Here is a 25,467-nt window from a genome sequence, read left to right as displayed (position 1 = left end):
AGAAATGGCTAGTTTTAACTTATAACATGGGCCACTGCTACAAATCATCTAGGGGAGGGTTATATATTTTGGGAAGGGGGGTTTTCTGAAATCCCCAGGCTTCATTCAATTCCAAACAAAGCCCCACATACGTGTTCAATTACCACCAAACACTTCCAGATCCCTTCCCCCAACATAAACCAACATACGCCAACACTTCGAACTAGGGGTTCTAACTTACTTTCTCCCTTGTCCCAAAGACTGCCAACAAAGAGTGTTAAGGCACCATTTTCCCTACCACCATTTAGCTAAAAAAGCAAGATGGGAACTGGGAACCTCTTCTCCATCCTAGCCCCAACCAACCAGGTCAAGGGGAGATGGAAGGAGGAGGTGTGGTTTGGTTAAACTAATAAAATGTTACAACCCTGTTAAATACAATTAAAGGGCTAGATCTCTAGAAGATAATTAAATGCACTTTATTATGATGATTATTAGCTTTTAATTTGCACTATTATCAAGACACAGGAGATGGTGAAAAGTTGAGTTATGGGGGCAAACTTGTTTCACCCCACCCCTTGGTCTTCAAATCAATCCATTGGAATTAAAATTCTAAAATACTTCAAAAATTTGGTTGAAGGAAATGATGTGTATTGGAAACTGCAATTCTCATACCAGCATGAATGATACTTTAAGAGGAGTCTTGACTTTTATTTGGGGGGGTATAGGGGGAAGACAGAAAACATCTGTTATAAACATTCTATCAATCTTGTGATATAGAATGTCATGTAAACACTCAACCCCATCCCCACAGTCACAAAGAGCCTGCCCAGAGCCTGCGTCCAAAGCAAAGATACCCACTTCTCCCCTCCCCTCCCCTCCCTTTTCTGGGCAAGTTTGAAAAGAAACCAGTCTTTTGTCAAAGAAAAACTAAAAATCCCACCAGCCCGTCCATCCGTTCCCTTCCTCCAACCCAACCCATTTTATTGCTTTTCTGAAAAAAAAAAAAAAAAAACCCACACGGAACACACAAACCACCCCACAAATGGCTAACCTGGATGCCAGAGGAGATATTCAGTTGGGGGGTGGGGAGAGGGGGAAGAGCAGGCGTGGAGCAGACAGCAGGGGAAAGGACAGAGATGCAAGGATATCTCCAGACCTCTACATCTGCCAACTTGAGGATGCTCCCCCTAAAAATGGAGGCAGTCAGGATCCGTACTCAATGTAGTGAGCTGGGAGTGGGGGGGTTGTTTCAAAACACACACCACAAAGCACTTTCTGCCCACTCCAAGAGCACAGGGCAGTGAGCCGAAAAGAAGAAAAAAAGAAGAAAAGTCAGAAGAGAAAGATCTTCCTGCCAGCAGTGGGGTGGGCCTGGGATGGGTGTGTGTTGGCCATTCCTCACTCGATCTCCGTCCTCTCCCCACCACCCCACCCGTCGGTTTGGGTTGGAATTTTTTTTTTTTCTCCACATCTTCATCTCCGTTGGGAGGTTTCCAAAGACGGAGTGAAGGAGACAGCACATGTGAGGAGAGAAAGGGGGAATGGGAAATCAAAACGAAACAAAACGAATCCAAGTCTTGTTCAAAACTACCCAACAGCTTCCATAGGCCCGGAGTCAGTGAGAAAGCTCACAAATTTGGCTTGAGAAGTTGAATGTGCCAAGTCCTGTGAGCCAACACCTCTTCCAGCAGGCCCGGCCCTGTCAAAGGGATGGTGTTTGAAAGGGCCCTGAAGAAAGGAGAGAACCCCTCAGCTCCCCCACCCCCTACTCCTCAGGCCCTGGCGCCCTTGCCCTCCCCCCTCCCCTTTTTTTCTTTTAAATACAAAATATATAATTAAATTTACAAAGACTATTTACAGTTTTAATTACAAACCTGGTGGGGCTGTTGGGCAGAGTTTTCTTTTTTTAAAAAGCGACCTAAAAAGGAAATGGTTTCGATTGTTCTTTATTTAAAAAAATAAAATACGGAGTCTGTAGGAGCCCCCGCCCCACCCCCTCCCCGCGGGCGGTGAGCGCGCGGTGCGGGCCCGGCCGGGGACACGGCGCACAAGCGCCGGGCTCACACGGTGGTCTCGCCGTGCCGGCTGTTGGTGAGACGGGTATAGAACTTCCTCCACGAGTGCAGCGTCTTGCCGGACCAGATCCAGAAGCCCGACGTGATGCCCACGATGAGCGTCATGAGGTATTTGATCATGTAGACGGTGAAGTCGGGAGACATGCGCGGCGTGTAGTGCGCCGGGCACGGGATGGCCAGGCTCTTGCAGTGCTGGCTCACCCACGAGCGCTCCCAGTGCTCTCGGAAGGCCTGCTCGTAGAAGTAGCAGGCGATGACGATGGTGGCGGGCACCGTGTAGAGCACCGAGAAGACGCCGATGCGCACCATCAGCCGTTCCAGCTTCTCCGTCTTGGTACCGTCGTGCTTCATGATGGTACGGATGCGGAAGAGGGACACGAAGCCGGCCAGGAGGAAGGACGTGCCTATGAACAGGTACACGAAGAGCGGCGCCAGCACGAAGCCCCGCAACGGGTCCAGGCTATTGAGGCCCACGAAGCACACGCCGCTCAGCAGGTCGCCGTCAATCTGGCCCATAGCCAGGATCGTGATGGTCTTGACGGCGGGCACGGCCCACGCGGCCAGGTGAAAGTACTGCGAGTTGGCCTCGATGGCCTCGTGGCCCCACTTCATGCCGGCCGCCAGGAACCAGGTGAGCGACAAGATGACCCACCAGATGGAGCTGGCCATGCTGAAGAAGTAGAGCATCATGAAGAGAATGGTGCAGCCCTCCTTCTTGGTGCCCTGCACCACCGTGCGGTAGCCGTCCTCGGAGAAGCGCTCGTTACACACCACGCGCTCCTGGAGCACGAAGCCCGCAATGTAGGCCACCGACACCATGGTGTAGCACCCGGAAAGAAAGATGATGGGCCGCTCGGGGTAGCGGAAGCGCTGCATGTCCACCAGGTACGTGGTGACGGTGAAGAAGGTGGAGGCGCAGCACAGCACGGACCAGGTGAGGATCCAGAGGCGCGCAAAGCGCGTCTCCTCCTGTGAGAAGAACATGGAGCCATCCGGCCGCGCCGGCTCGCAGGGAGCCGCGCAGTCGCGCTCGCCCAGGAACTTGTAGCTGAGATAGGACGGCACCTTGAGGACGCGCGGACAGTGGAACGGGTGCTCCAGCGTGGCATACCGCGGGGGCAAGCCGCCGCCACCCGGGCCGCCCGGGGTGCCCCCCGCACCCGGCTGCAGGCCCGGCGGCGGCGCGGTGGTGAGAAGCGCTGGGGCGCCGTCCTCCGAGTGGTTCTGGCCCACGCAGATCTGCTCCGCGCCGTGGCGAGGGAAGTGCTCGCAGCGCAGGCGCTCCGGCCACTGGAAACCGAACTTGTTCATGAGCGCCTCGCAGCCCTGGCGCGCGCGCTCGCAAATGGAGCGGCACGGCGGGATGGCCTGCTCCAGCACGGTGCACACGGGCGCGTACATCGAGCACAGGAAGAAGCGCAGTTCGGGCGAGCACTGCACCTTTACCAACGGGTAGAACTGGTGCACCTCCAGTCCGGCGTCCTCTTGGTTCGTGTGGCCCAGAAGGTTGGGCATGATGGTCTGGTTGTAGGCGATGTCCGTGCACAGCGGGATGGAGATGGGCTGGCAGAAGCCGTGGTCCGGGATGGATATGCCCTTCTCTCCGTGGAATTGGGCCGGCCCGGCGGCGGGCAGTAGCAGCAGCGGCAGCAACAGGCGGGGCAGGGCGCTGCGGGGCCGCATGCTGGCCGCCGCCCCCCACTCAGCTCCCGGGCGCCCCCCCGCCCCCGCCCCCAGCCCGGAGACCGCGCGCCTTCCCCGCCGCCTCCTCGCCGCGGCCGCCGCCTCCCGTGCCTCCTTGCAAACTTTGCTCGCGGCTGACGAGTTGGGGAGGCCGGGCGGGGGAGGGGGGCGGCGCGCCTGCCCGCTAGCTCGCCGAGGTCGGACTGAGCCGCCGGAGACACAGCGCGCGGCTTGCCCTCTCTTCTCCTCTTCCTCCTCCTCTCGCCTCTCCCCTCCCTTCTCCGCCCAGCGACTCCTTTGTGCCTTTCTCCAGCCCTCACCTCGGCCTCTCCGATCCCAATTAGTCGGTTTCAAGGGGGCCCCCGCCGGCGGCCCCGCCCTCTCCTCAGCCCCCCAAAAAAGGGATCCTTGAAACCGCCCCGTCGAGCTCTAAGCACCATCCCAAAATGTTCTCTCGGCCAATGAGATTTAAACCCGAGGACCAGCCCCGAGGGCTGGATTGGTCAACCACAACATAATGAGATCAGAAACCAGATGCCAACAAAACTTTCCCCCCTCCTTTTGCTTTTTAAAGAGACAAGCTATTATTATATTAAGGGCTTTTTGCTCAACACGGGATTTCTCTATAGTCTCGGCGGCAAGATTCGGAGACACACGTTCCTCAGAACTGCGGAGGTCCGCGTCACTCAGCCCTGGATTACTCTTCCCGGGGCCACGGAGCTCTAGCGGTAGAGCCTCTTTAAATTCGTGCCTCCGCGCCTGCTCCTCGAACCTCTCTTATTTCAGTCCAATTTTTCAGAACAAGTAAAAAAAAAAAAATCTCAAATTTGAAAAAAAAAATTGTTTGAGAGATTTTTTAAAAATTAGCCAACAGTTTATAAAGACGCTTCTCTCAGCCCATTCTCATGGCATCCAGACAAGTTTCACGTCACTCTATATGTAGACTTCTAGGGGTTTGCCTCGCTCCTTCCTCTACTACTGCTGCTGCTAAGTCACTTCAGTCGTGTTCGACTCTGTGCGACTCTGTCCCCCGTCCCCGGGATTCTCCAGGCAAGAACACTGGAGTGGGTTGCCATTTCCTCCTCCAATGCATGAAAGTGAAAGGTGAAAATGAAGTCGCTCAGTCGTGTCCGACTCTTAGCGACCCCATGGACTGCAGCCTACCAGGCTCCTCCGTCCATAGGATTTCCCAGGCAAAAGTACTGGAGTGGGGTGCCATTGCCTTCTCCGCCTCCCTCTACGTGTACCCTTAAATAACCCTCTGAAAAATGAGAGCTTGTCTCTTTAAGAGGCTCTTAAAGGGGCCTGGACTCCGGGGCGTAATTGCCCCGTAGCGAGCACAAAGGAGCCCATTATGGTTCTTTGTGTTCGGTGGCACCTCAAAGTGAGAAAACTCAGGAACTCTGAGGCCCTGAGCTGGAGGGTTGGGGCGGAGGTGGGAGGGGGTGAGAAGAAGGAGAATGGCCTAGAGCTGCGGCTTCTCCCTCCCCTTTCTTCCGAGGCAAATCTTAATTATGCAAAGTAAAGTTTAGTTGCCATAACGAGGAGGTCTTAATCGGAGGTTAATGGTAGGGGGTGGGGGATGACGAGCAGTTTTCAGGGAAGAGATGGCTCTTTTAGGCCGTTTGGGGGAATTTTCCTCCTCTCTCTCCACCTCTGCCTCCGCCCCCTAAAATCTTCCAGATATGGTCTCTTGGGAGAGAGGGGAGTTTTACCCAAATCTTAAGTGATTCCACACCAGAAAGGGGTGGTGTGTGTGGCGAGGAAGGAGGCTGGGGGTCGTGGTGGATGAACTGCCCGTCCCCCCAACCCCCCCCACACCGCCCCCCCGCCAAACACACACATTTCTCTCACCTGACTGGGGGGTGGAAGGCAGTGGCCAGCAGGGTTCCGGTTGGTTTAGAAAGGTTTTCTTCTTTTTTCTTCATTCTTGGATTTTAAGTTTGGTGGGGAGGGAGTTCTGGGGCGGAGAGGGGGAATTTGCATGTAAATCTCCTGGGCCTGGTGTTGGATGATGGATCAATTATTTCTATTGTCTCTCAGTTGGGGGGGGGGGGCACTTAAAAAGAGAAAAGAAACTTGAGTTTAGAAAATCTCCTTTTCTTCTCTATATGGTCCAAATCCTCCCAGCCTGGCGAGCTGTTTCCTAATTCAATCTAGAAAAGGATTGCTTTAAAAACAAGACAAAAAACCAAACAACAACAAAAAGAAACCCAAAAGGGGAAAAAAAAAAAAGGAGAGAATAGAAAAAAGGAAAGAAAATTCTCAGTCATAGATACAAACAATGGATCCAGGTTTGATAGGACTCAATTTTTTCCCCCTCCTTGGTTGAATGAAATACGGATTTTTAGGTTTTTTACAACATGAAAATTGGCCTTATCATTTCCTGGAGAGGTTGACTTTTCACAGCTTTCGGAAGAAAGAGTTCCTTCAAAATCAGGGAGACTATGCCTTTGCTCTTCCGTTTTGTTTTCATTTCACCCACAAGTCCACCTTCACCCGAGAGCAGTCTAGGGATGGGAAAATTGTGCTGTCTTGCTCTGTGGGGCCCAAACTAAGCCCAAGATGCTGTGCCTTCAAATCTCCCCTCCTACTCTACCCCTAGGACATCTAGAGCTGGTACCAAGCCTCTGAGCTGAGCAGTGAAAAATAAAATGAGTAAGACGTACTCCTCTACTCCACTCAGGAAGCGCTCACAGTCTGATAGGAAATTGAGAGTAAATCTCCAATAGAAATGCAGCATCTTCAATTTCCTTCCATGACAAACCTGCTTTCCTACCCTAGGGCCAAGCTTGAGTGACAGTTATCCCTTCCACCCCTAAGGCAAAGTGGGAGCTGAAGCTGCAAAAAAAGAAAAAAGAAATGAAAGACTTTCGTTCATACAATCAACCTTTCTGTATGCATCACACTTTAACTGGGTTTTCCGATTTTAAACCACTGTGGTAGAGGTTGTGGCCAAGACAGAGAAAAACGGCAGCATCCCTGCCCTTGAAGAGTTGAATTGAGGTGGTTGAACCTAGAGCTTGTCATTAAGAGTAAAATAAGTCAAAAGAAGAAAAACAAATACGTATATTAACACACATATATATAAAATCTAGGAAAATACTACTGATGAGCCTATTTTGCAGGGCAAGAATAGAGACACAGGCATAGAGAACTGGACTTGTGGACACAGCAGGGGAAGGAGAGGGTGGGAAGAACTGAGAATAGCGTAATATATACATTAGTTAGTGAAAGTGAAAGTCACTCAGTCCTGTCCTGAGTAACTGTGACCGCACAGACTGTAGTCTGCCAGGCTCCTCTGGTCATGGGATTCTCCAGGCCAGAATATTGGAGTGGGGAGCCATTCCCTTCTCCAGGGAATCTTCCTAACCCAAGGATCTAACCCAGGTCTCCACATTGCAGGCAGATTCTTTACTGTCTGGGGCACCAGGGAAGCATGATATATATACATTACCATGTATAAAATATGATAATATCGCAACTTATATAGTGGGAAGCATAATTGGGAAGGGAATTTGACTGAGTTGGAGAGGGCAGAGGAGTGGGAAGTTGTGGGAGAGATTCACGATCATCGCAGTCACTTAAATGAATGTAAAATGGCCACAGGATTCAGTGCTACAAGGGAAAGGCGGTGGTGCTAGGAGGCCTCTGTGGTTGGAGTGAGGAGTTAAACAGGATGAAAGAAAGGGAGGTCAGCAGGTGTCACACCTACAGGGCCTTGCAGACCAAGTGTTAGGTGAAGAAATATGACCTCATAAACTCAAGGTAGGGATAGGCATTTCAGACAGAGGGAATAGCATGTGCAAGGGTGTAACGTGGTGAAATGGATGGACTGGGGCCACAAGTGTACAAGTACTTTGGCCCTGTTAGGGACCCGTGTATACCCGGGAGAGTGACAGCAGAGGAGGTTTCAAATAAGGCAAGACCTGAGATACTGTGCACACAATCTGGTCTCCTGGAGATAGAGATGCACTGGCATGTTTAGGGAAGCAAAATGTTTTTTCCCTCTTAAGTTTTAGGTAGTATATTTGGACAGTTAGGTGGAGCATGATTTGAGTCAGCTAAGTCAGAGATTCCAGTTAGCAATAGATCGTAAGAGATCAGGCAAGAGATGCTGAGAGCTGAGGCAGTATAGATGAAGAGAGAGTGAAGGAGGAGCCCAACCAATGTTTCTGACTTAGATGACCTGATGTCATTAACCAGGATAGGAAATGCACGGACAGGAAGATAATGAGCACAGTCAAGCCAGGTCAAGCCTATATTATGTTCAAAAGAAGACAGTATGTTCAATAGAAGTTGACTGTTCTAACACAGGGCTTTCCAAGTCATGCAGTGGTAAAGAATCTGACTGCCAATGCTGGAGAAGCAAGAGACTCAGGTTAAATTCCTGGGTCGGGAACTCACTCCAGTATTCTTGCCTGGAAAATCCCATGGACAGAGGAGCCTGGTGGGCTACAGTCCACGGGGTCGCAAAGAATCAGACATGACTGAAGCAACTGAGCACACACGCATGTTCTAACCCAGGGGCTTGGAAGGAGCTCTGATGGATTTAGATCTAGTACCTTTAGCTGTAGTTGAAGCTACGAGAGCAGCTAAGATCAGCTAGGGAAAGGGGATTGAATGGGAAGACTCAAGTTTTGGGGACATCAACATTTAAATGGGCTGAGGAAGAGGGAGACAGAGAAGGAGCAGTGGGGCCAGGAGACATTCGAGTCAACAGGAGAATGTCCCTGGCTTGTTTTTCCTGGGTCTTGAGAGCCTCAAGTCAGAATTTTTTTTATTTACCTTGTTTCAGTTGTGAGACTGAAGTGAGATAGATTATGGCACTTGCTTGACCTAATGCTAGGCAAAAAGCTTGGTAGGTAGCTATTATTTTAATCCAACAAATTATTGAGCATCTACTATACGCAAAGTAGACTAAGTCTGCAGAGACCTAGGCTGCAGGTTCAGGGACTTAAAGTCTAAGGGGTGATGGTCTGCAGAAAATTGGGCTGATTTTCCTTCCTGAGAAATATTTCTGGTTGGTCTGGGGCTTCCGCAATAGACTGGAAGCCCACGCTACCTCCAATGTCGCTGCCACTTCTGCCCCAAACCCTGGGACACTACTGTCAATTATCTCTTGGCTTACAAATCTGGTATCTAGGATAATTGTTGAGTGCCCACTGGAAAGATGCCACCCACTCTCTTCAATGGGAGCAGAAGTCTGAAGTTGACAGGAGAGCAGAATAAATAGCTGGTGGAGAGGAAAGAAGTCTGCTGTGGGGCTCAGAATGTGTTGGGGTTGCAGACTTGGCTCTACCCACACCTACTGAATGACCTCAGGCAAGTCATTTTCCTTCCTTAGCATCAACTGCCTTATCTGCATGAGGGGATTATTTTTAAAAAAACTACTAATTTTACTTTTGGGCCAGATGTAGAGGGCTGTGAAAATAATACTTTGGGATTATCACAGCTGTCCTTACTAGGTGCCTCCTGGACAATGTGAAAGGCTTGTGTTCTAGAGCCAGTCAACAATAGCCAACACACCACAGGGGTACTGAGAGCATAGGGAACTTCTCCCAGCTAAGGAAACCTGGGTGGCTGGGCGGGGAGGAGTGGTCTGCCCACTCTTACAACACAGCCAGGCTTATAGGACCTTAGTTTCGTGACCAGGGATTGAACCTGGGCCCTCAGCAGTGAAAGCACAGAATCCTAACCACTGGACTGTCTGGGAATTCCTTCTGACCTTTCATTTTGCCAAGAAGAAGAGTCCTGGAAATTGCGCCTGTCCCTGTCTCCTTGCTTATTTCCCATCAGAACCCCTTCCTTACAGAGAAATCATCCCATCTAGCAGAGTTAGGAGTCCTCCCTTTGTTTCCTCAACCCCGGTCATTAGGTCAGTATTCTTTCCCTCCAGAGGCACTGAGGTCCCTTCACCCTAAAGGGAAGGGGTGTGTATATCTATTCAGGAGGAGGAGGACTGGGGCTGAGCCCTAAGAATGAGGGTCTTCATGCCACAGTGAAGATCCTGAGGCTGGAACTAAGACCCAGTGTAGCCCAATAAATATTTTTTAAAAATACTCTGTTCTCAGTGGGATAGATTCTGGATGCTTGGTGAAAAACAGATTTGAGTCTTCAGAGACTCTACTTGGCTACCCCCATCTTCAACTTACAAGGTATTCTCTGCTCTTCCAGAATCTTCCTTTTCTTCCCTGAGCCTGGAATCCACCTTCAGGTGAGATACCAAATTCCCTCTCCCTGAACTCCATCCTCCATTTGGTTCTCAGAGAACCAGCCCTTCAGGCACAGAATAATCAGGAGGTCTAGGACTCCTGGAACCCCCGCTTGTAGATCTCCTTCAGTGCATTTCAGCCTTCCCCCTGCCAAGTTCCCAGGCTGCTCGGCTCTGGGGACAGAGGCGGGTGGGGAATTGGCAGAGTATAGCTCTTATCCCCTTTATCTCTCCAGCACTCTTCCCCCAAGCTCCCTGGATGGCAAAATGGGCCATAAAAGGATTAAACAGATATAACAGATGATCTATTAATTAAGGACTTTAATTAGCCCAGGCCTCGGCCAAGCAAAAGCACAGTGTGGGCTGCTAAGAGCAGACGGGGGGGGGAAAAACAAGCTGACAAAAAGCAGCGCTGAGTTTCGTTAGCGAGGTTCTTGGGGGTGACTCTGCCTTCTTGGCCCAGGAAATAGGTGTCCCTGGGACTGAATGAGACTCCTGGAAACTTCTAGAACTGCATGTCAAGAGGAGCGGAATGGGGGAGCCTGAATCATTGACTTGTAGATGCGGAGGGGCCCTCAGAGGGGATGAGTATGGGGGTGCTCACTGGGGAAGGAGAACCGAGACAAGCTGCTTCTGGGTTGGGGGCTCCCCTCCTGGGCCTGCAGAGCAGACCCTTCCTTTCCTCCCCATCTCCTACCTTGCTCTCCCCTCACTTTTTCTTTCTTCCTTTCTTTCTTCTTCCCTCTCTCCCTTGTCCCCTTCCCTTCTCCCAGAATTTCTCTCCTTCTCCTCCAGGCTGGGCCACCTCGCCCCCCTCCCCTTTCTCTTTCCTGTAACTTAAGCTGTTGTTGGGAGTTGGAGGAGCTGGGCTGGTTTGAAAGGAGGCCCCACTGCTTTTCAGGGAGGAATTGAAACCATGGAGCTGGGGGTGAGGGGAGCAGAGGGGGAGGGGGGCAACTTGAGAAATCAAAGCGGCTGCAGCTCCATCTGGGAAACCAACATTGATTTACTAGCAAGGACCTGGCTCTCCAACCCACACCCCAACCCCAGCCCTGTCCCTCCCCCTCCTTCCCTGGACTTTGCTTTGAGGTGATAACTGAGGGGATGAGGAGGCCTGACTCCCTCCCCAAGCCTGAAAGGCTGTTCCTGTCCTAGAAGAACCAGACTGGAAGAGCAAGGCTGCCCCCCCACCCCTGGGGACCCTGGCTAAGCAGGGCTGCAGATGCTTCTAAAGGAGCTGGGTGTGGGAGGGGACCCCCAGGAAGGAGGAAAGCCCCTCAGTCCAGGCAGCCTAGCCTCACAGACTCAGTCCTGCTCTGGCTTGACTTGACCTCCCTCCCCAGAGATGTGGGGCTGGGCTGGGGGTGCTGACAGGAGGAGGCCACCGCTGCTTCATCTGTTGTGGCCTTTCCCTTGGAACGGGGTGGGGTTTGGGGTCCTGGAGTGGAAAGTAAGAACCAGAAAAAGAAAAGGAAAATCTACTTGAGTGAATTCGTTTGTGTTGAAGCTCAGCATGGGCTGTGGACACCCCTGGGTTTGAGGGGAGACTCAAGGCCATTCATTCTAGGTGGCAGTGCCACCTCCCTCCTCCCCTCCTCGCTGCTCCTTTTCACCTTGCTCTTCCTCTGCCAGGTCCTTAGATTCCTTGAAGTGTAAGAGCTTCTAAAGGAGCCTCTGCAATGGGAATAGGGTCCCAGGAGTCCTAGACACCACTGCCAGATGGAAGCAGAGATCAAAGTGAGTCACAATCCCAGGAAATGTTTGTGCAGGTTTTTGACTGACTACCTGGTCCTCCTCAGTTGGGGAGAGGGGTTGGTTTTGTTTTGTTTTGTTTGGTCTGTGCTATGGGCCTGTGGGATCTTAGTTCCCCAGCTGGGGATCAAACCCCTGCCCCCTGAAGTGGAAGCATGAAGCCCTAACCACTGAACTGCCAGGGAATCTCCAAGGGGTGGGGATTAGATCCCTGGACTCTTTCCCCTGCACACTTACATCACTGGTATTTTTCAGGGTTCAAGCATCCAAAATTCAGGGCTAACTCTCAGGAAGAAGAAAAAGAAAGTGATCGTCGCTCAGTGTGTCCGAGTCTTTGTGACCCTGTGGACTGTAGTCCACGAGGCTCCTCTGTCCGTGGGATTTCTAAGGCAAGAATACTAGAGTGGGTAGCCATTCTCTTCTCCAGGGGATCTTCCCAACCCAGGAATCAAACCTGGGTCTCCTGTATTGCAGGCAGATTCTTTACCGTCTGAGCCATCAGAGAAGTCCAGTTCAGCATGTGTCCCCCACAAATCAAAACTTTTTAGAGCTCGTAGGACTCTATGGGATGGACCCATCAGATCTCCTGCCCCAGGGCAATATTTCTGTAAGCCTGGAGTCCACAAGCATCAGAGTCAATGGGAGAAGGGTGCCCAGGCAGGATCTGCCTTTTAGAAATACAGATTCCCGGGCCCTCCTAATTATAATCCCCAAGTGATTGTGGAATTTTAGTTCCCTGACCAGGGATTGAACTCCGGGCCCTTGGCAGTGAGAGCACAGAGTCCTAACCAATGGACCCCCAGGGAATTCCTCCCAATTGATTCTTATGCACGCTCTAGAGCTCTCTGTTTTCCAGACCAGTCAATTAGCTTTCAGAGCCCTGGTTAATCTTGGCAGCTGCCCAGGCTTGCTCTGTCCCGCATGGCAAATGGCAGACCCATTCAATCACCTTTCAAAATCTGACCCTGAAGTATCTTTCCAGCAGTAATTTCTCCCACACTTGCCCCATTGTGGACCAGATGGACTAGCCCTTAGCATCCATTCTCACCTTCTTCTAGGTACCCTCCTGTACTGCAGAGGAAAGCCAAAAACCTGAGCCTCCCTTGCAGCTAGAGTTCTGGGTGCAAAATGCATTCATTCAAGACTTGGAACATGGAACGGAGATAAGGTGATAAGGCCATGTTCTTGCTGCTCTAGCTATTTCTGCTGGTAGGCAAAGTCCTAGAGATGGGTTTTTTCCCAGCAACAACACTTCATTCAGTCTCTTGATGACAGTAGCAGCCTGGCATCTATTCCTATGGGGCCCTGAGGCTATAAAGGTGTATCTGTGACCTCAGTTCCAGTGGCAGCCTCATCGTGGTTCTCCTTACCTGATTCTGGCAGAGGAGACTGCTCAGAGGCTCATTTCTATGGCTACGTTAGAAAGTCTGCTCCTCCAGTCCCTCTCACAATTTTGCAAGCTCTAATTCCCTGTCGTCTTAGTCTGCTTTGGTCGCCATAACAAAATGCCATAGAGCAAAGGGCTTAAAAAACAGGAATTTATTGTCTCCCTTCTGGAGGCTGGAAGTCTGAGATCAGGGTGCCAGTACAGTTGGGCTTTGGTGAGGGCTCTCTTCCTGGCTTGCAGATGGTGTCTTCTTGCTGTGTGGTCACATGGCTTTCCTTGGCACATACCTGTAGAAGAGAGAAAAATCTTCTTTTCTCTCTTTTTAAAAAATTATGTATTATTTTTATTTATTTGGCTGCTTTGGATCTTAGTTGTGGCAGGAAGGATCTTTGATCTTCGTTGCAGCATGCAGGATCTTTAGCTGCAGCATGCAAATGCTTAAGATGTGGAATGTGGGATCTAGTTCCCTGTCCAGGTATCAAACCCAGGCCCCCTGAATTGGAGCATGGAATCTTAGCCGACCACCAGGGAAGTCCCTCCCTCTTCTGATAAAGTCACCAATCCTATTGGATTAGGACTCCACTTTTATGATCTCACTTAATCTTAATTACCTCCTAAAAACTCTCTTTCCAAAAATATTCACATTGAAGGCTAGAACTTAGGTATGTGAATTTCAGGGGGACACAATTCAGTCCCTATCACCAGGATTAAATATCCTTCTGCATAAAGCGCCTAGAATGGTGTTCATTTCTGGCACTGGATCCTGACTTTACCCATGAATTAGAGCATTTGGTGTGTGTTACTTATGATGTCTAACTAGCATCCACTCTCAACAAGATCATCTTTTGAGGGCACAGGCTGTGTCTTAGTTTTTATACACACCCTATGCTTATATAGTAGGTGCTCAGTAAACATTTGTTAAGGAATCAGTGCCCTCTATAAGCAGGACAGAGCCTGAAGCACTTCTTGGGTTGAGTAGTCTAGAAATTCAAGCATCCTGCTCTGGAAGCCCCAGTCCAGCTCCCTTACCCTGACCACCTTGCCCCATTCTGGAACCTAGACTTCAGAAGGGGAGAAGCTAAGCTCTGAGGAAGAGAAGTGAGCAAACCAGGTCTGGGTTTCCAGTCTCCATTTTTGACAAGATTATCCAGTTCCTTGAAGACATATTTAATTGCAAACATGTTCTTGTCCCTAATCTTAGAAGAGATAAACAACAAATTTGACATAATGGTGAGAACTCATGAAGTGGACCCAGGAAATCTAAATGCTCAGGTCCTAGCGTTAATAAGCCACAGCTGACCTACTTCCTAGCTCTCCAATTTTCCGTGACTCACTTTGCTTTGGAGTATCAGTTTCTCTATCTGTAAAATGGGTACAATAAATCTTATTCCTTTTGAACTGAGGACTGAATGATAAAATGGATTTTCAGGAACAGTTGGTTTGGGAAGGGACACTTGACTCTGTGACCTGGAAGCAAAATGTCAAGCAGAGGTCACTCAGAGGCCTGAACACAAGTACACAAGTTGGACCTCCTAACAAGGCAGTGTGTTGAAGCCCAGCATAGGCCTCCACAGCGGAAGAGGAGGTTTAAATCTTGGCTCCACGTCCTTGCTACATTCCCTGGGATGGGTCACTCACACTCTCTGAAGCTCACTCTCTTCATCTACAATATGGGATATTAACCTTCTCTCTCTGAGGGTTGGGAGGATTAGATGAAGTGGTAAGTGAGCTGTAACGTTCCTTAGTGGACACTCAGTACAAGTTGTTAGGATTTATATTTTCTCCTCTCCCTCAATCAGGTAGAGGCAGCTGGAGAGGAGGCTTCCAGGGAAACTGGAGCAGGTGTCAGACTTCTAATAAGCCCTGAGGAGTTCAGGAGGCTTTGCTCCATGGCTGGGTCACTCTGATTAACCCTTAAGGGATTCTGTAGTCTGAGAACTGGCAACATAGACGAACAAATTATGTTAGTGTTGGGCTAAAGTAAAAATCTCCAAGGGACTTCAGTTTGGGGGACAGGGTGACAAGGCCTCTTTGAAGCTGAGGCTCACCCAGTCTTTTGACACCCTCCTCCACTCCTCCAGACAACTCTAAGCGTCCCAAAAGGAGAGAAGCTGACTCATTAGAAAGCGAAGAAAGCGATCAGGACCTCGCCTGAGGCCTCTAAATGCCTCCATTTGTTGGTAAGGACCTTCCTGTTGAGGGTGCCTTTGCAGGAGGGGGAGGTGTATCACCAAGGATAGAACTGGGAGAGGAAGGTCCTACCTAGAGGGTGGGGGTCATTGGGAGGAGAGAACCCACTTCCCTCCTCTCTCCAGGAAGCTTTCCTACCCTGCAGCTGGTGCCCTAAGGATTCCCCCGCCCCATCCCAGGCCCTTTCCTTAGAGAGAGCCTGCTGAGCCTGGAATGAAAAGAATCTCAACTACAAACAGACCTCCCGGAGGCACCCCCAACTCTCCTCCAACCACTCCAAGGCAGCTAAAGACTGGCTTCCTGGAGCGGGAGACCGGGACTGAGAGGATAGGGTGGGGTTTGGGCTACGCTGGGCTTGGAGATGGGGCCTCAGTGGGGGGACTTTTTGCTGGAGAAGGATGGGGTGGGGAAAGATTGAGGGTAGGGCAGGGACTAGGCCATACAAAAGCCATATTTTTTTCAAACCCCAAATCAGAACTGGGAAGAGTATACTGGCAGGGACCATGGGATTGGGCGTTTGAAATCAAGCCCGGCCCTAGTTGTAAGGTCTCCACCCCAGCAGTGCAAGCAATCACCCAAATATATGAGGAGAGAGAGAATCCAGTCTCTCCCCCTTCCACCCTACCCCCAGCGTTCTCTGCCTCTCTGGACACTGGGGCGTGGTGGGCCAGGGAGCGTCTTGTTTGGTCACCCCTCCAGGAGCCAGACGCTCCCAGCCCTCAGTCTGGGCTGTACAGCTAAGTCTGAGACGGCTGCAAATGAGCTTTGAGGAGTCGGAGGGCAGGGGCTGGAATCAGAAGAAAGCTGGACAGACCAGCCAAAAGGACCAAAGGCACCGCGCCAGAGAGGCCCCCTCCTGCCTGCCACACTTCCCCAGCCCCTGGCCTCCTGCCAGCTGTCCCCTGGGAATCCCTGCCCCCTCCCTCCACCTGGATCCAGCCTAGGGCTTGGATGTGAGTTAGCCAGGGCTGTCAGTGGCCACGGATGCCCAGGCAGGGCATTAGTGGGGGAAACCCTGGGGAGGTGACTAGAGAGGACAGGCTGCTGAAGCTGGAAGCTGCCTTAGGCACGATGACCTCTTTGCAGGGGCCGCTCCCTCCGGCTTGTATAACACAGCTCCTGCCAAGGGTGGTATATAGAAAGGCACGGAGCCCACAGCGGGCTGGGGAAGGCCACTGAAAAGGCAGCTTAAGGGCTTCCTGCTGGGTGAGATGGATTAGGGGCCTGTGGGGAGGGAGCCAGGCAGTAAGAAAGGCACTGGCCCAAAGCCAGAGCCCCTTGGCCCAAGGCCCTCTGGGATCAGGAGCCCCTGGGTGTCTGGCAGGCGAGGGTCAGCGCGCTCCACCTGGACAAGGGGCGGGGAGGATGGGGGCCCAGTCAGGGAGACACACTGTGTTGAGGAGATACCATGGGGTCCCTGTAACAGAAGGGGGAAGGAGACACTCCTGAGTGAACTAACCAACTTCTAGTAAGAAAAGGGAGAAGAGACAGAGCTGATAGACCCTGCTCTTCGACACAGGAAATCGCTAGGTCTCCCTGCTACCTCCCAGAGGAAAGTTTCCTCTCAGAGGCTCCCAGGGTGGAGGGGAAACGAACAACCCTTCCTACCCATAGATGGCCCCCTCTGCTTCCCAGGGACCCCGATATAGAATAAAATGAAGGGGACTCACCTGGTCTTGAAGTTACCACACAGACATTGATTTAGGGGAAGAGTCTAGGTGGCCACCAAGACAAAGTGTCTGACTGAGAAACCCTGGCTGGTGCAATCTCTTGAGGCCACACTGTGGAGTTGGGTGAGCAAGTGGTGGAGGAGTCAGGAGATCAGACTATCCCGCTGAATTTCAGTTTCATCACCAGTCAACTGTGGAGAAAAAAAATCTGTTCCACTTTGTGTATTGTCAAGAACTGACACAGGCAGTCTGGAAAATTTAAATGTGAGGTTCCAAGACACCTTTGGGCTTCCCAGGTGGTCCTAGTGGTAAAGAACCTGCCTGCCAATGCAGGATTCATAAAAGATGTGGGTTCCATCCCTAGGTCGGGAAGATCACCTGGAGAAGGGCATTGCCACCCACTCCAGTATTCTTGCCTGGAGAATCCCATGGACAGAGGGGCTGGTGGGCTACAGTCCATGGGATCGCAAAGAGTTGGACACAACAGAAGCGACTTAGCGTGCACGCACGCACCAAGACATCTTTATCCCTGGAGTGTGTGTGTAAAATGATGAGTGTTCCTAGGAGGGGAGAGAACATGCAGAATAGAGACCACCCCATGGGTGCTTTCCATCTCTTTCCATCTTTACAAGGACATTTAGAGCATGACATTATTGCCCCCATTTCACAGATGAGAAAAGTGAGGCTCAATAACATTATGCAATTTCTTATCCAAGTTTATAGAAGCTTATATAATGGAGCATCCAAATTAGAAGGCAAGACTCTTGGGTCTTTAAGAGGTTAAATGGCCCCAGGGCCTGGAAGCATTATTCCTCTGTTCCTATGCTTAGAGGATTTCTCTCCAGGTTTTATTCCTTCTCCTTCCAGGTTGGGCTCAGACAGGAAGCAGGCAGTCAGAGAAGGTACACGTGGCCACTGGGGCCATTCTCTGGGTAGAAGGGGCTCCAGCCACGGGTACTTCAAGCTCAGGGCATCCCTGGATCAGAGCTGCCCTGTCTCCCAACTCGGCTGGGCCAGCCCCCTTCTTTGTGCTCAGTTTTTTCCCACAGCCCTGTAAGGGGGGTGCTGGGATCCCAGGCCCACCCCCTCCTGCTGGGCAGCACCCCACCGCAGAAAGCTTAGAGTGGAGCAGGAGGGGGGTGTCCTCATTCCAAGAAGGCCTCGGCACCCTTCTCCCTTTCTGGGGAACAAGAAGCTTGCTAAAGGCTTGGGCCCCTTCCCCAGCCCCTGGCCCCAGCCTTGGCTCCCCCAGACAAAAAGCTGCTTTACATGAGAAGAGCAGACTGGCCTGGCCTTACCCGGGCACTCAAAGAGACGGTAGCCCCTGACAGCCGGGAGACTGCCCCTTCCCCCACACCGAGGTCTCCTTTAGTTGCAATTAGCAATTCTTTGCAACCCACGGGGCAGAGGGGGACGAGCCCCCTTACCTCGCAAACCCTAGCTTCCCTGCCTGGGCTCCCCTTCCCCCTCCTCTCTCCTCCCTCCCTCCACACCCCTCCTTACCGCTCCACCCGCCAGCTCTCCCGCTAGTCCGTCGACTTCCTTGGAGTTCTCCAAACAAGGAAGCACCTAGAGGTGCCAAGCCCGGGGCGGCTTGGTTCGGGGTGGGGCGGGGGTGGAGAGGACCCCCTCCTCAACCCACACTGCACTGCCTCTTCTTCCTTCCTCTCTTCCCGCTTGCCGCCCCCTCTCCGTAGCAGGCTTAGTTTTTGGATCTGGAGGAGCGGAGACGGAAGGAAGTTTTAGAGATCTGAGGACGGGAAAGAGGGTGAGCGGCGGTTCAAGCACCGGGTGATGAGGGAGGCGGAGGTTTGGTCTCAGAGAAAGTCGGACACTTGCCTCTTCTCCGTTGGCTGCGCCCCCCGCCCCCATCCCCGCCGAGATGCTGCAGTTTGGGTTCCCCCTTCATTCACCGAGCCTCAGTGTAGGGCTGGGGGCCTAGAGCCCTGATTCAGGCAGTGGGAGGGTGCTGCGGCTAGGGAAATGAAAAAGGTGAGATCGGATCCCAGGGCCCTTTTTCAGTTCAGTTCAGTCGCTCAGTTGTGTCCGACTCTGCGACCCCATGGACTGCAGCACGCCAGGCTTCCCTGACCATCACCAACTCCCGGAGCCTGCTCAAACTCATGTCCATCGCGTGGGTGATACCATCCAACTATCTCATCCTCTGACGTTCCCTTCTCCTCCCACCTTCAATCTTTCCTGGCATCAGGGTCTTTTCCAAAGAGTCGGTTCTTCGCATCAGGTGGCCAAAGTATTGGACTTTCAGCTTCAGCATCAGTTCTTAGGCTCACACAGATCCGCTTCTTGGCGTCTTGTCCCCGCGGAGGGTGGGGGTGAGTTGAGGGGCGAGGTCCAAGCCCCTTACTCCTTTAGTTGTTTCGTCCTTGGTCCTCTCCTCCCTTCGGTCCAAGTCTCTAGTAGTAGATTTTTCTGTTACCACCAGGGGGCAGCGTGGATACAGTAGGGGCTCCGGAGCCGGCGGGGAGTCTGTAACCTACCGCTAATGCGGCCTCCCCGCACCCACATGCCTTCCTTTCCCCTTGGACCGCGACTGAGCATCCCCGGAAGAGAAGATCGCATCCTTTAAGGGAGTTCGCCCTGATTTTAAAGAGAGGTAGAACAAAATGTCCAGCATGATGGTTCAGCTGGCTACCGAGGGACATAGCAAGGTGCAGCGACACAAAGGCTCCCCTGGGGTCATCTCAGCTCGCGCCTCACAGCTGTTTGGGAGGAGTTGGGGATCCTTGTTGGTACTGGGGTCCTCAGGATTTATGAAGGGAATAGGACAAGAATGACTTGGAAGTAGAGCAGGGGATTCATAGTTGAGCTGAGATGAGCTGGGTGGTTTTGGGTGGCCCCCTCCCCTGGAGGAGGAAATGGCAACCCACTCCAATATTCTTACCTGGAAAATCCCAAGGACACGGGAGCCTGGTGGGCTACAGTCCATGGAGTTGCAAAAAGTATGACACAACTGAGCTACTGAGCACAGCACAGCTTGGCTCCCTGTTTTAAGTATTGATACTATACTACCCACCTCAGGGTGTGTGTTGGGGGAGGCATGGCTTAAGCTTGGGAAGTAAGGAAGATCCTACCCCTGTTACCAACCTTCAGTGCGCTCTCAAAACTCACATCCTAGGAGCCTCATGACCTCATGACCTAGGAGCCTAGGTGACTGCAGCCATGATATTAAAAGAAGGAAATCTCCTTAGAAGAAAAGCTATGACCAACCTAGTCAGCATATTAAAAAGCAGAGACATTACTTTGCCAACAAAGGTTCATCTAGTCAAAGCTATGGTTTTTCCAGTAGTCATGTATGGACGTATGAGTTGGACCATAAAGAAAGCTGAGTGCCAAAGAATTGATCCTTTTGAACTGTTGTGTTGGAGAAAACTCTTGAGAGTCCCTTAGACTGTGAGGAGATCCAACCAGTCCATCCTAAAGGAAATCCGTCCTGAATATTCATTGGAAGGACTGATGCTGAAGCTCCAATACTTCCGCCACCTGAAGCGAAGAACTGACTCATTGGAAAAGACCCTGATGCTGGGAAAGATTGAGGGCAGGAGGAGAAGGGGACAACAGAGGATGAGATAGTTGGATGACATCACCAACTCAATGGACATGAGTTTGTGCAAACTCCAGGAGATAGTGAAGGACAGGGAAGCCTGGCATGCTGCAGTCCATGGGGTCGCAAAGAGTCGCACACGACTCAGAGACCGAACTGAGGAGCCTCACAGCAGAACAAGGAAGGAAATTGCAAATGGAGGCCCCAGGTGGTTCTAAGGAAGGAATCACTTAGCACTGTTTCCTGTGGAATTTGCACACATGCCTCTTTTACAAAGCCTGATACTCTGTTGGGGAAGAAAACCTGCCCCATAGATGAAGAAGGGATGTGAGTTCCCACCCAGAGCTGAGGGGCGCTCTCGCCTCCAAAATCTGTCCTCGGGGAGTTTCACTGCGAGGCCTGGACTCCAGGTCCTCAGAAGGGTCCGGGGAGGTTGGGCCTATGGACACCTGGGATCCTGCCTCCTTCTGCGGCGGAGGTGCTGGGTCTCAGGATCTGGGAAACCCAGGAGGCCCTCGTGGCCACCCACCTCCCCTGGGAGGAAGGGATTTAATGGGGGTCAAGGGTTTGGAGCTCTGGGCAGGAAGTAGTTGTGAGCCAAAGGCAGGAAATGCTCCTCAAGAGCCATCCTCCCACAGCTAAACTCCTCGGAGGAGTCTGTTCGCCAGCACGCCCCTCCAGGAGCTGGAGGAGGGGCGACCTGGGAAGCGGAGAGAAAGCTGGGAGGAGGAAAGGGGCGGGGCCTGGCACTCACTGCTCCGCCCTCTCTCCCATCTCCCCGGGAGCCTCGCACTGGCAATTTCCCCCGCCCCTCCAGGCCGACCCAACTTTCAGTGTCTGGAGCTCCGTCCTGCCAAGAGCCTTTGGCCTCCCAGTCAAAGACCCCCGCAGTCTGAGGTCTCCTGGCCTTGGCTTCCACTACTTATCCCCGGAGCATGAGCCTCCCTGCCCCAGCCTCCCTGTCTGACTTGCTGTTCCGGCTGCTTGGCTGCTTTGGCCTTTGTTGTCCCCACCGCGCCTCTCTCCAGGATCTTGGGAAGTCTGCTCAAAGATACCTCCACGCTGAAAGCGGCCCTGGGCTCCTTTCACACCACCTTGTTTTCACTTGCCATAACACAAGCCGCATTTTCCCTTATTTTAGAACTGAGAGCCTGTCTGTCTTTCCACCGAGGTGAGAGTTCCTAGAGCTCTTTTGTTTCCCACGGAGATAAAAGGTGAGCCACCTATGCCATTTAAAAAGTTCTTTAAAAAATTACTAAAAAATAAAAAGTTCTAGTAGTCACATTAAAAAGAGTAAAAAGAAACAGGTGAAATTAATTTGATAATAGATTTTATTTAGCTCAATAGATTCAAAATATGATCATTTCCACATGCAATCAATATTAAAATTATTATTGCTGTATATTATATACATATGTATTTCATGCTAAGTCTTTGGAATTCAGTGTGTATTTAACACTCACAGCACCTCTCAATTTAGATTTGCTCAGTGGTCACATGGCTAGTGGTTACCATACTGGATAGCAGAGTTATAGAAATCGGGGATGGAGCCCCAGGTCTATGCTAAAGGTTCAGATAGCATCTTGTTTAAGAAGCCTAGTTGTCTGAAATAGACTTCCAGGCTTTGACCACCAGCTCAGCTATTAGCTGTATGATCTTAGATATGCCCCTGAACCATGCTGTGCCTCAATTGTCTCATCTGTAGAATGGGCCTAACAAGCCTCATAAGATTATATGAAGTGCTTAGAACAACATCTGGCACAGTAGTAGTTGCTCTATAAAGATTAGACATCTTCATTTCTGCAGGAGGCTAACTTGGGCCCCAAACAATTGTTAAGCCAAAAGACAGAACGGAAAAAAAAAAAAAAAAAAGAGTCCTTTGCCTTGCAGCAGCTTGAGGCAAAAGTAAGCTGAGTGGGGTGAGTGAGTTTTTTCTTGAGGAGCTGGAATAGGATGGAAAAGGACAAGGCTGTGGGTGGCTGGCAGAAGGCTCCTTCGCGGCCCAGACCTAGGTTTACGGCTGTGCTGTCATGGAATTTGGAAACAGGGCTAGGATGATTCACTGCTGAAATGAAGCTTCAGGGGTACAAACAAGGGGAGGTCTGCAGGGCTGCAGCCTTGAGTAAACGCTCCAAGGAGCAGCGTGAGGTCTGGAAAACCAGGTGGTGGTGGGGGCCAGAGAGTTTGCCCAGTGCGCGGTGAAAGGGACTAGTTGGGACAAAGGGTCTGACTGGAGTCAGGCCTACCCTCGTCAGGTACTCTCCCTCCCTGGCTGCAGGCTTCCCAGGAAACGGAAGCGTCTGCTGGTTGCATTTTGAGGCCCTAGCGCCCTCTGCTGGACACGGGGACCTGGGGCAGTGGTAGCCGTGTGAAGTGCTGGAAATAAGGCGTTGCTGTTTAGTCGCCAGGTCGTGTGCTATGAACTACAGCCCACCAAGCTCCTCTGTCCATGGGATTTCCCAAGCAAGAGTACTGGAGTGGGTTGCCATTTCCTTCTCCAGGGGATCTTCCCGACTCAGGGATCGAAGCCGCGTCTCCTGCACTGGCAGGCGGGTTCTTTACCAGGGATAAAAGGAGAGGAAAGTTCTATGCTGGATAGGGTCCTTCCTGATCCCCAGACGCCACTGAGGCAACCACACAAACAGAATCCTTTGACAAGAGTATAGGAAGCTTAAGCAAAATGAGCATCCCCCAAGGTGGAATTGTCTATTGGATCATCTTTCTTTGCTCAGTTGTTGTAGATAAATGTATACATACTAATTTCACCTCCTGGATGTGAGTCTGAGTGAACTCTGGGAGTTGGTGATGGACAGGGAGGCCTGGCATGCTATGATTCACCAGGTCGCAAAGAGTCGGACACAACTGAGCAACTGAACTGAACTGAACTGAACTGAACGCTTTGGAGTAGCCCTCCAGGCTCCTCTGTCAATGGGATTTTGCAGGCAAGAATATTGGAGTGGGATGCCATGCCCTCCTCTAGGGGATCTTTCTGACCCAGGGATTGAACCCGCGGCTCCTTTGTCTCCTGCATTGCAGGCAGATTCTCTACCCACTGAGTCACCTGGAAGCCCCATGCTACCTACTGCTTCACTTAAATGCTCAGGACTGCTTTCCGCCTTTCATGAGATATGATAAGTCTGTGCTCCATGAATCTGAACCTTCTGAGTTTGTCTCTGAGTCTCTGACCACTGCAAAAATCAGGCCTAACATTTATTGATTTGTTGTGTGCTAAATACATGCCAGGTCCTGTGCCAAGCACGCTGTTGGTTTATCTCATTGAAGCTCCATAATGGCGCAATAAGATGACTACTATAATCTCCCCTCTTTTACAGATGGAGAAATGTATTAGTTTTCTATCGCTACATAACAAATTGTCACAAACCTCATGGCTTAAAACAACACATATCAGAAGTCTGAGGGTTTGATTTCTGATCGAGGAACTAATCCCATATGCTATACTGCAACAAAGAAGTCGAGGCATGGTTTAGTGGGTGGGCCCTCTGCTCAAAGTCTCACAAGGCTGTGGTCAAGGTGTCAGCGGGACTGTGTTCCTGTCTGGAGGTTTGACTGGAGAAGACTCTGTTTCCAAATTCCATCAGGTTTTTGACAAAATTCATTTCCTCCAGGGTATACAGACCATCTCAGTTTCTTGTCTGTTATTGGCTGAAGGCAGTTCCTTTCCACAAGGGGTTTCCCAATGTATCAGTCAGTGTCCTCCAGAGAAAAAGCACCAGTAGGATGTATGAGTGGGTATAAAGATATTTATTCCAGGAAGTTAGCTTACATCCAAAAGGGGGCTGGCAAGTATGAAGTTCGTAGGGCAGATCAGCAGGGTAGAAACAGTCAGGCAGGAGCTAAAGCTGCAGTCTTAAGGCAGAATTTCTTTATTCCTCAGAGAAACTTCAGTTTTGTTATTCTTCCTTTTCTTTTTTTCTTGTTTGGCATAGCTTGCAAGTTCCCTGACCAGGGATGGAACCTCTCTGTTCCCTGCAGTGTAAGCCCAGAGCTCTAACCCACTGGACTGCCAGGAAACTCCCCAGTTTGGTTCTTAAAGCCTTTTGATTGATTGGATGAGGCCAGGTGGCACTAGTGGTAAGAACTTGCCTGCCAATGCAGGAGACATAAGAGATGCAGGTTCGATCCCTGGGTGGGGAAGATCCCCTGGAGGAGGGCATGCCAACACACTCCAGTATTCTCGCCTGGTGAATCCCAAGGACAGAGGAGCCTGGTGGGCTACAGTCCGTGGGGTCGCAAAGAGTCAGACACGACTGAGGTGACTTAACACACACCCACATTATCAGGAATAATCTCCTTTACTTAGAGTCAATTGTAGTATTCACCACATCTACAAATTACTTACAAAGAAACATCTAGATAAGTGGATGGGATTGAATAATGGGGTACTAGAGCCTGGCCAAGCTGACATGTGACGCTTGACATCACGCCTCCCATGGCCTCTTGCTTCCCCAAGCCAGCAAGCAGCTTCTCTCCAGTGAGCTGTCTAGCAAGGAGTCATATATAAATCATATATAAATGTAACCAATCCTGGGCCTGACATCCCATCCCCTCTGCCAGATTCTATAAAATTAGAAGCAACTAGAGGGTTCCTCCCACAAGCAAGGAAAAGGGATCGCAGAAGAACATAAACCCCAGGAGGTGGGGACATCTTAGAGTCTGTCCACCGCAGAAGCAGAGGCTAGGGAGAGGCCTGGGATCCCACAGTGGTAAAGCCTGGGGTAAGGCCCCTCCCCTGCTCTCTGCTAGTTCCACGCCCATGGGCTAGCCCAGCTGTGGGCTGTGCTTCTCATCTTTCCCTCAGGCTCTTTCCCCAGACAACTCGGCCTCTTGCAGGTTCAACTGTCACTCGCAGGCTGAGGATGCCAAATCTGGGTTTCCTGGCTCCCGACCGTCTGATTCTCATGGGCCTGTATTTCCACACGGCTGTTAGCATGTCT

At 51.2% G+C, this 25,467-nt stretch overlaps 1 protein-coding gene and 1 long non-coding RNA gene across 2 annotated transcripts; both read right to left on the bottom strand.

Annotated features, from left to right (window-relative positions):
- Window positions 1-432: 432 nt before the first annotated feature.
- FZD2 (frizzled class receptor 2) lies at window positions 433-4,079 on the bottom strand. The gene has a single exon (XM_015098829.3). The coding sequence runs from the start codon at window positions 3,735-3,737 to the stop codon at window positions 2,040-2,042; it is 1,698 nt and encodes a 565-aa protein (XP_014954315.2). The 5' UTR covers window positions 3,738-4,079; the 3' UTR covers window positions 433-2,039.
- A 9,148-nt stretch (window positions 4,080-13,227) lies between these two features.
- Window positions 13,228-19,366, bottom strand: LOC105612017 (uncharacterized). Its single transcript, XR_001043624.4, has 3 exons — window positions 18,454-19,366; window positions 16,951-17,141; window positions 13,228-13,377 (listed from the first exon to the last, which is right to left on the bottom strand). It is a non-coding gene; the product is annotated as an uncharacterized LOC105612017 (long non-coding RNA).
- Window positions 19,367-25,467: the final 6,101 nt, after the last annotated feature.

This window comes from Ovis aries, chromosome 11 (assembly GCF_016772045.2).
Source record: "Ovis aries strain OAR_USU_Benz2616 breed Rambouillet chromosome 11, ARS-UI_Ramb_v3.0, whole genome shotgun sequence".
NCBI lineage: Eukaryota > Metazoa > Chordata > Mammalia > Artiodactyla > Bovidae > Ovis > Ovis aries.
This window is presented reverse-complemented; position numbering and strand designations above follow the sequence as displayed.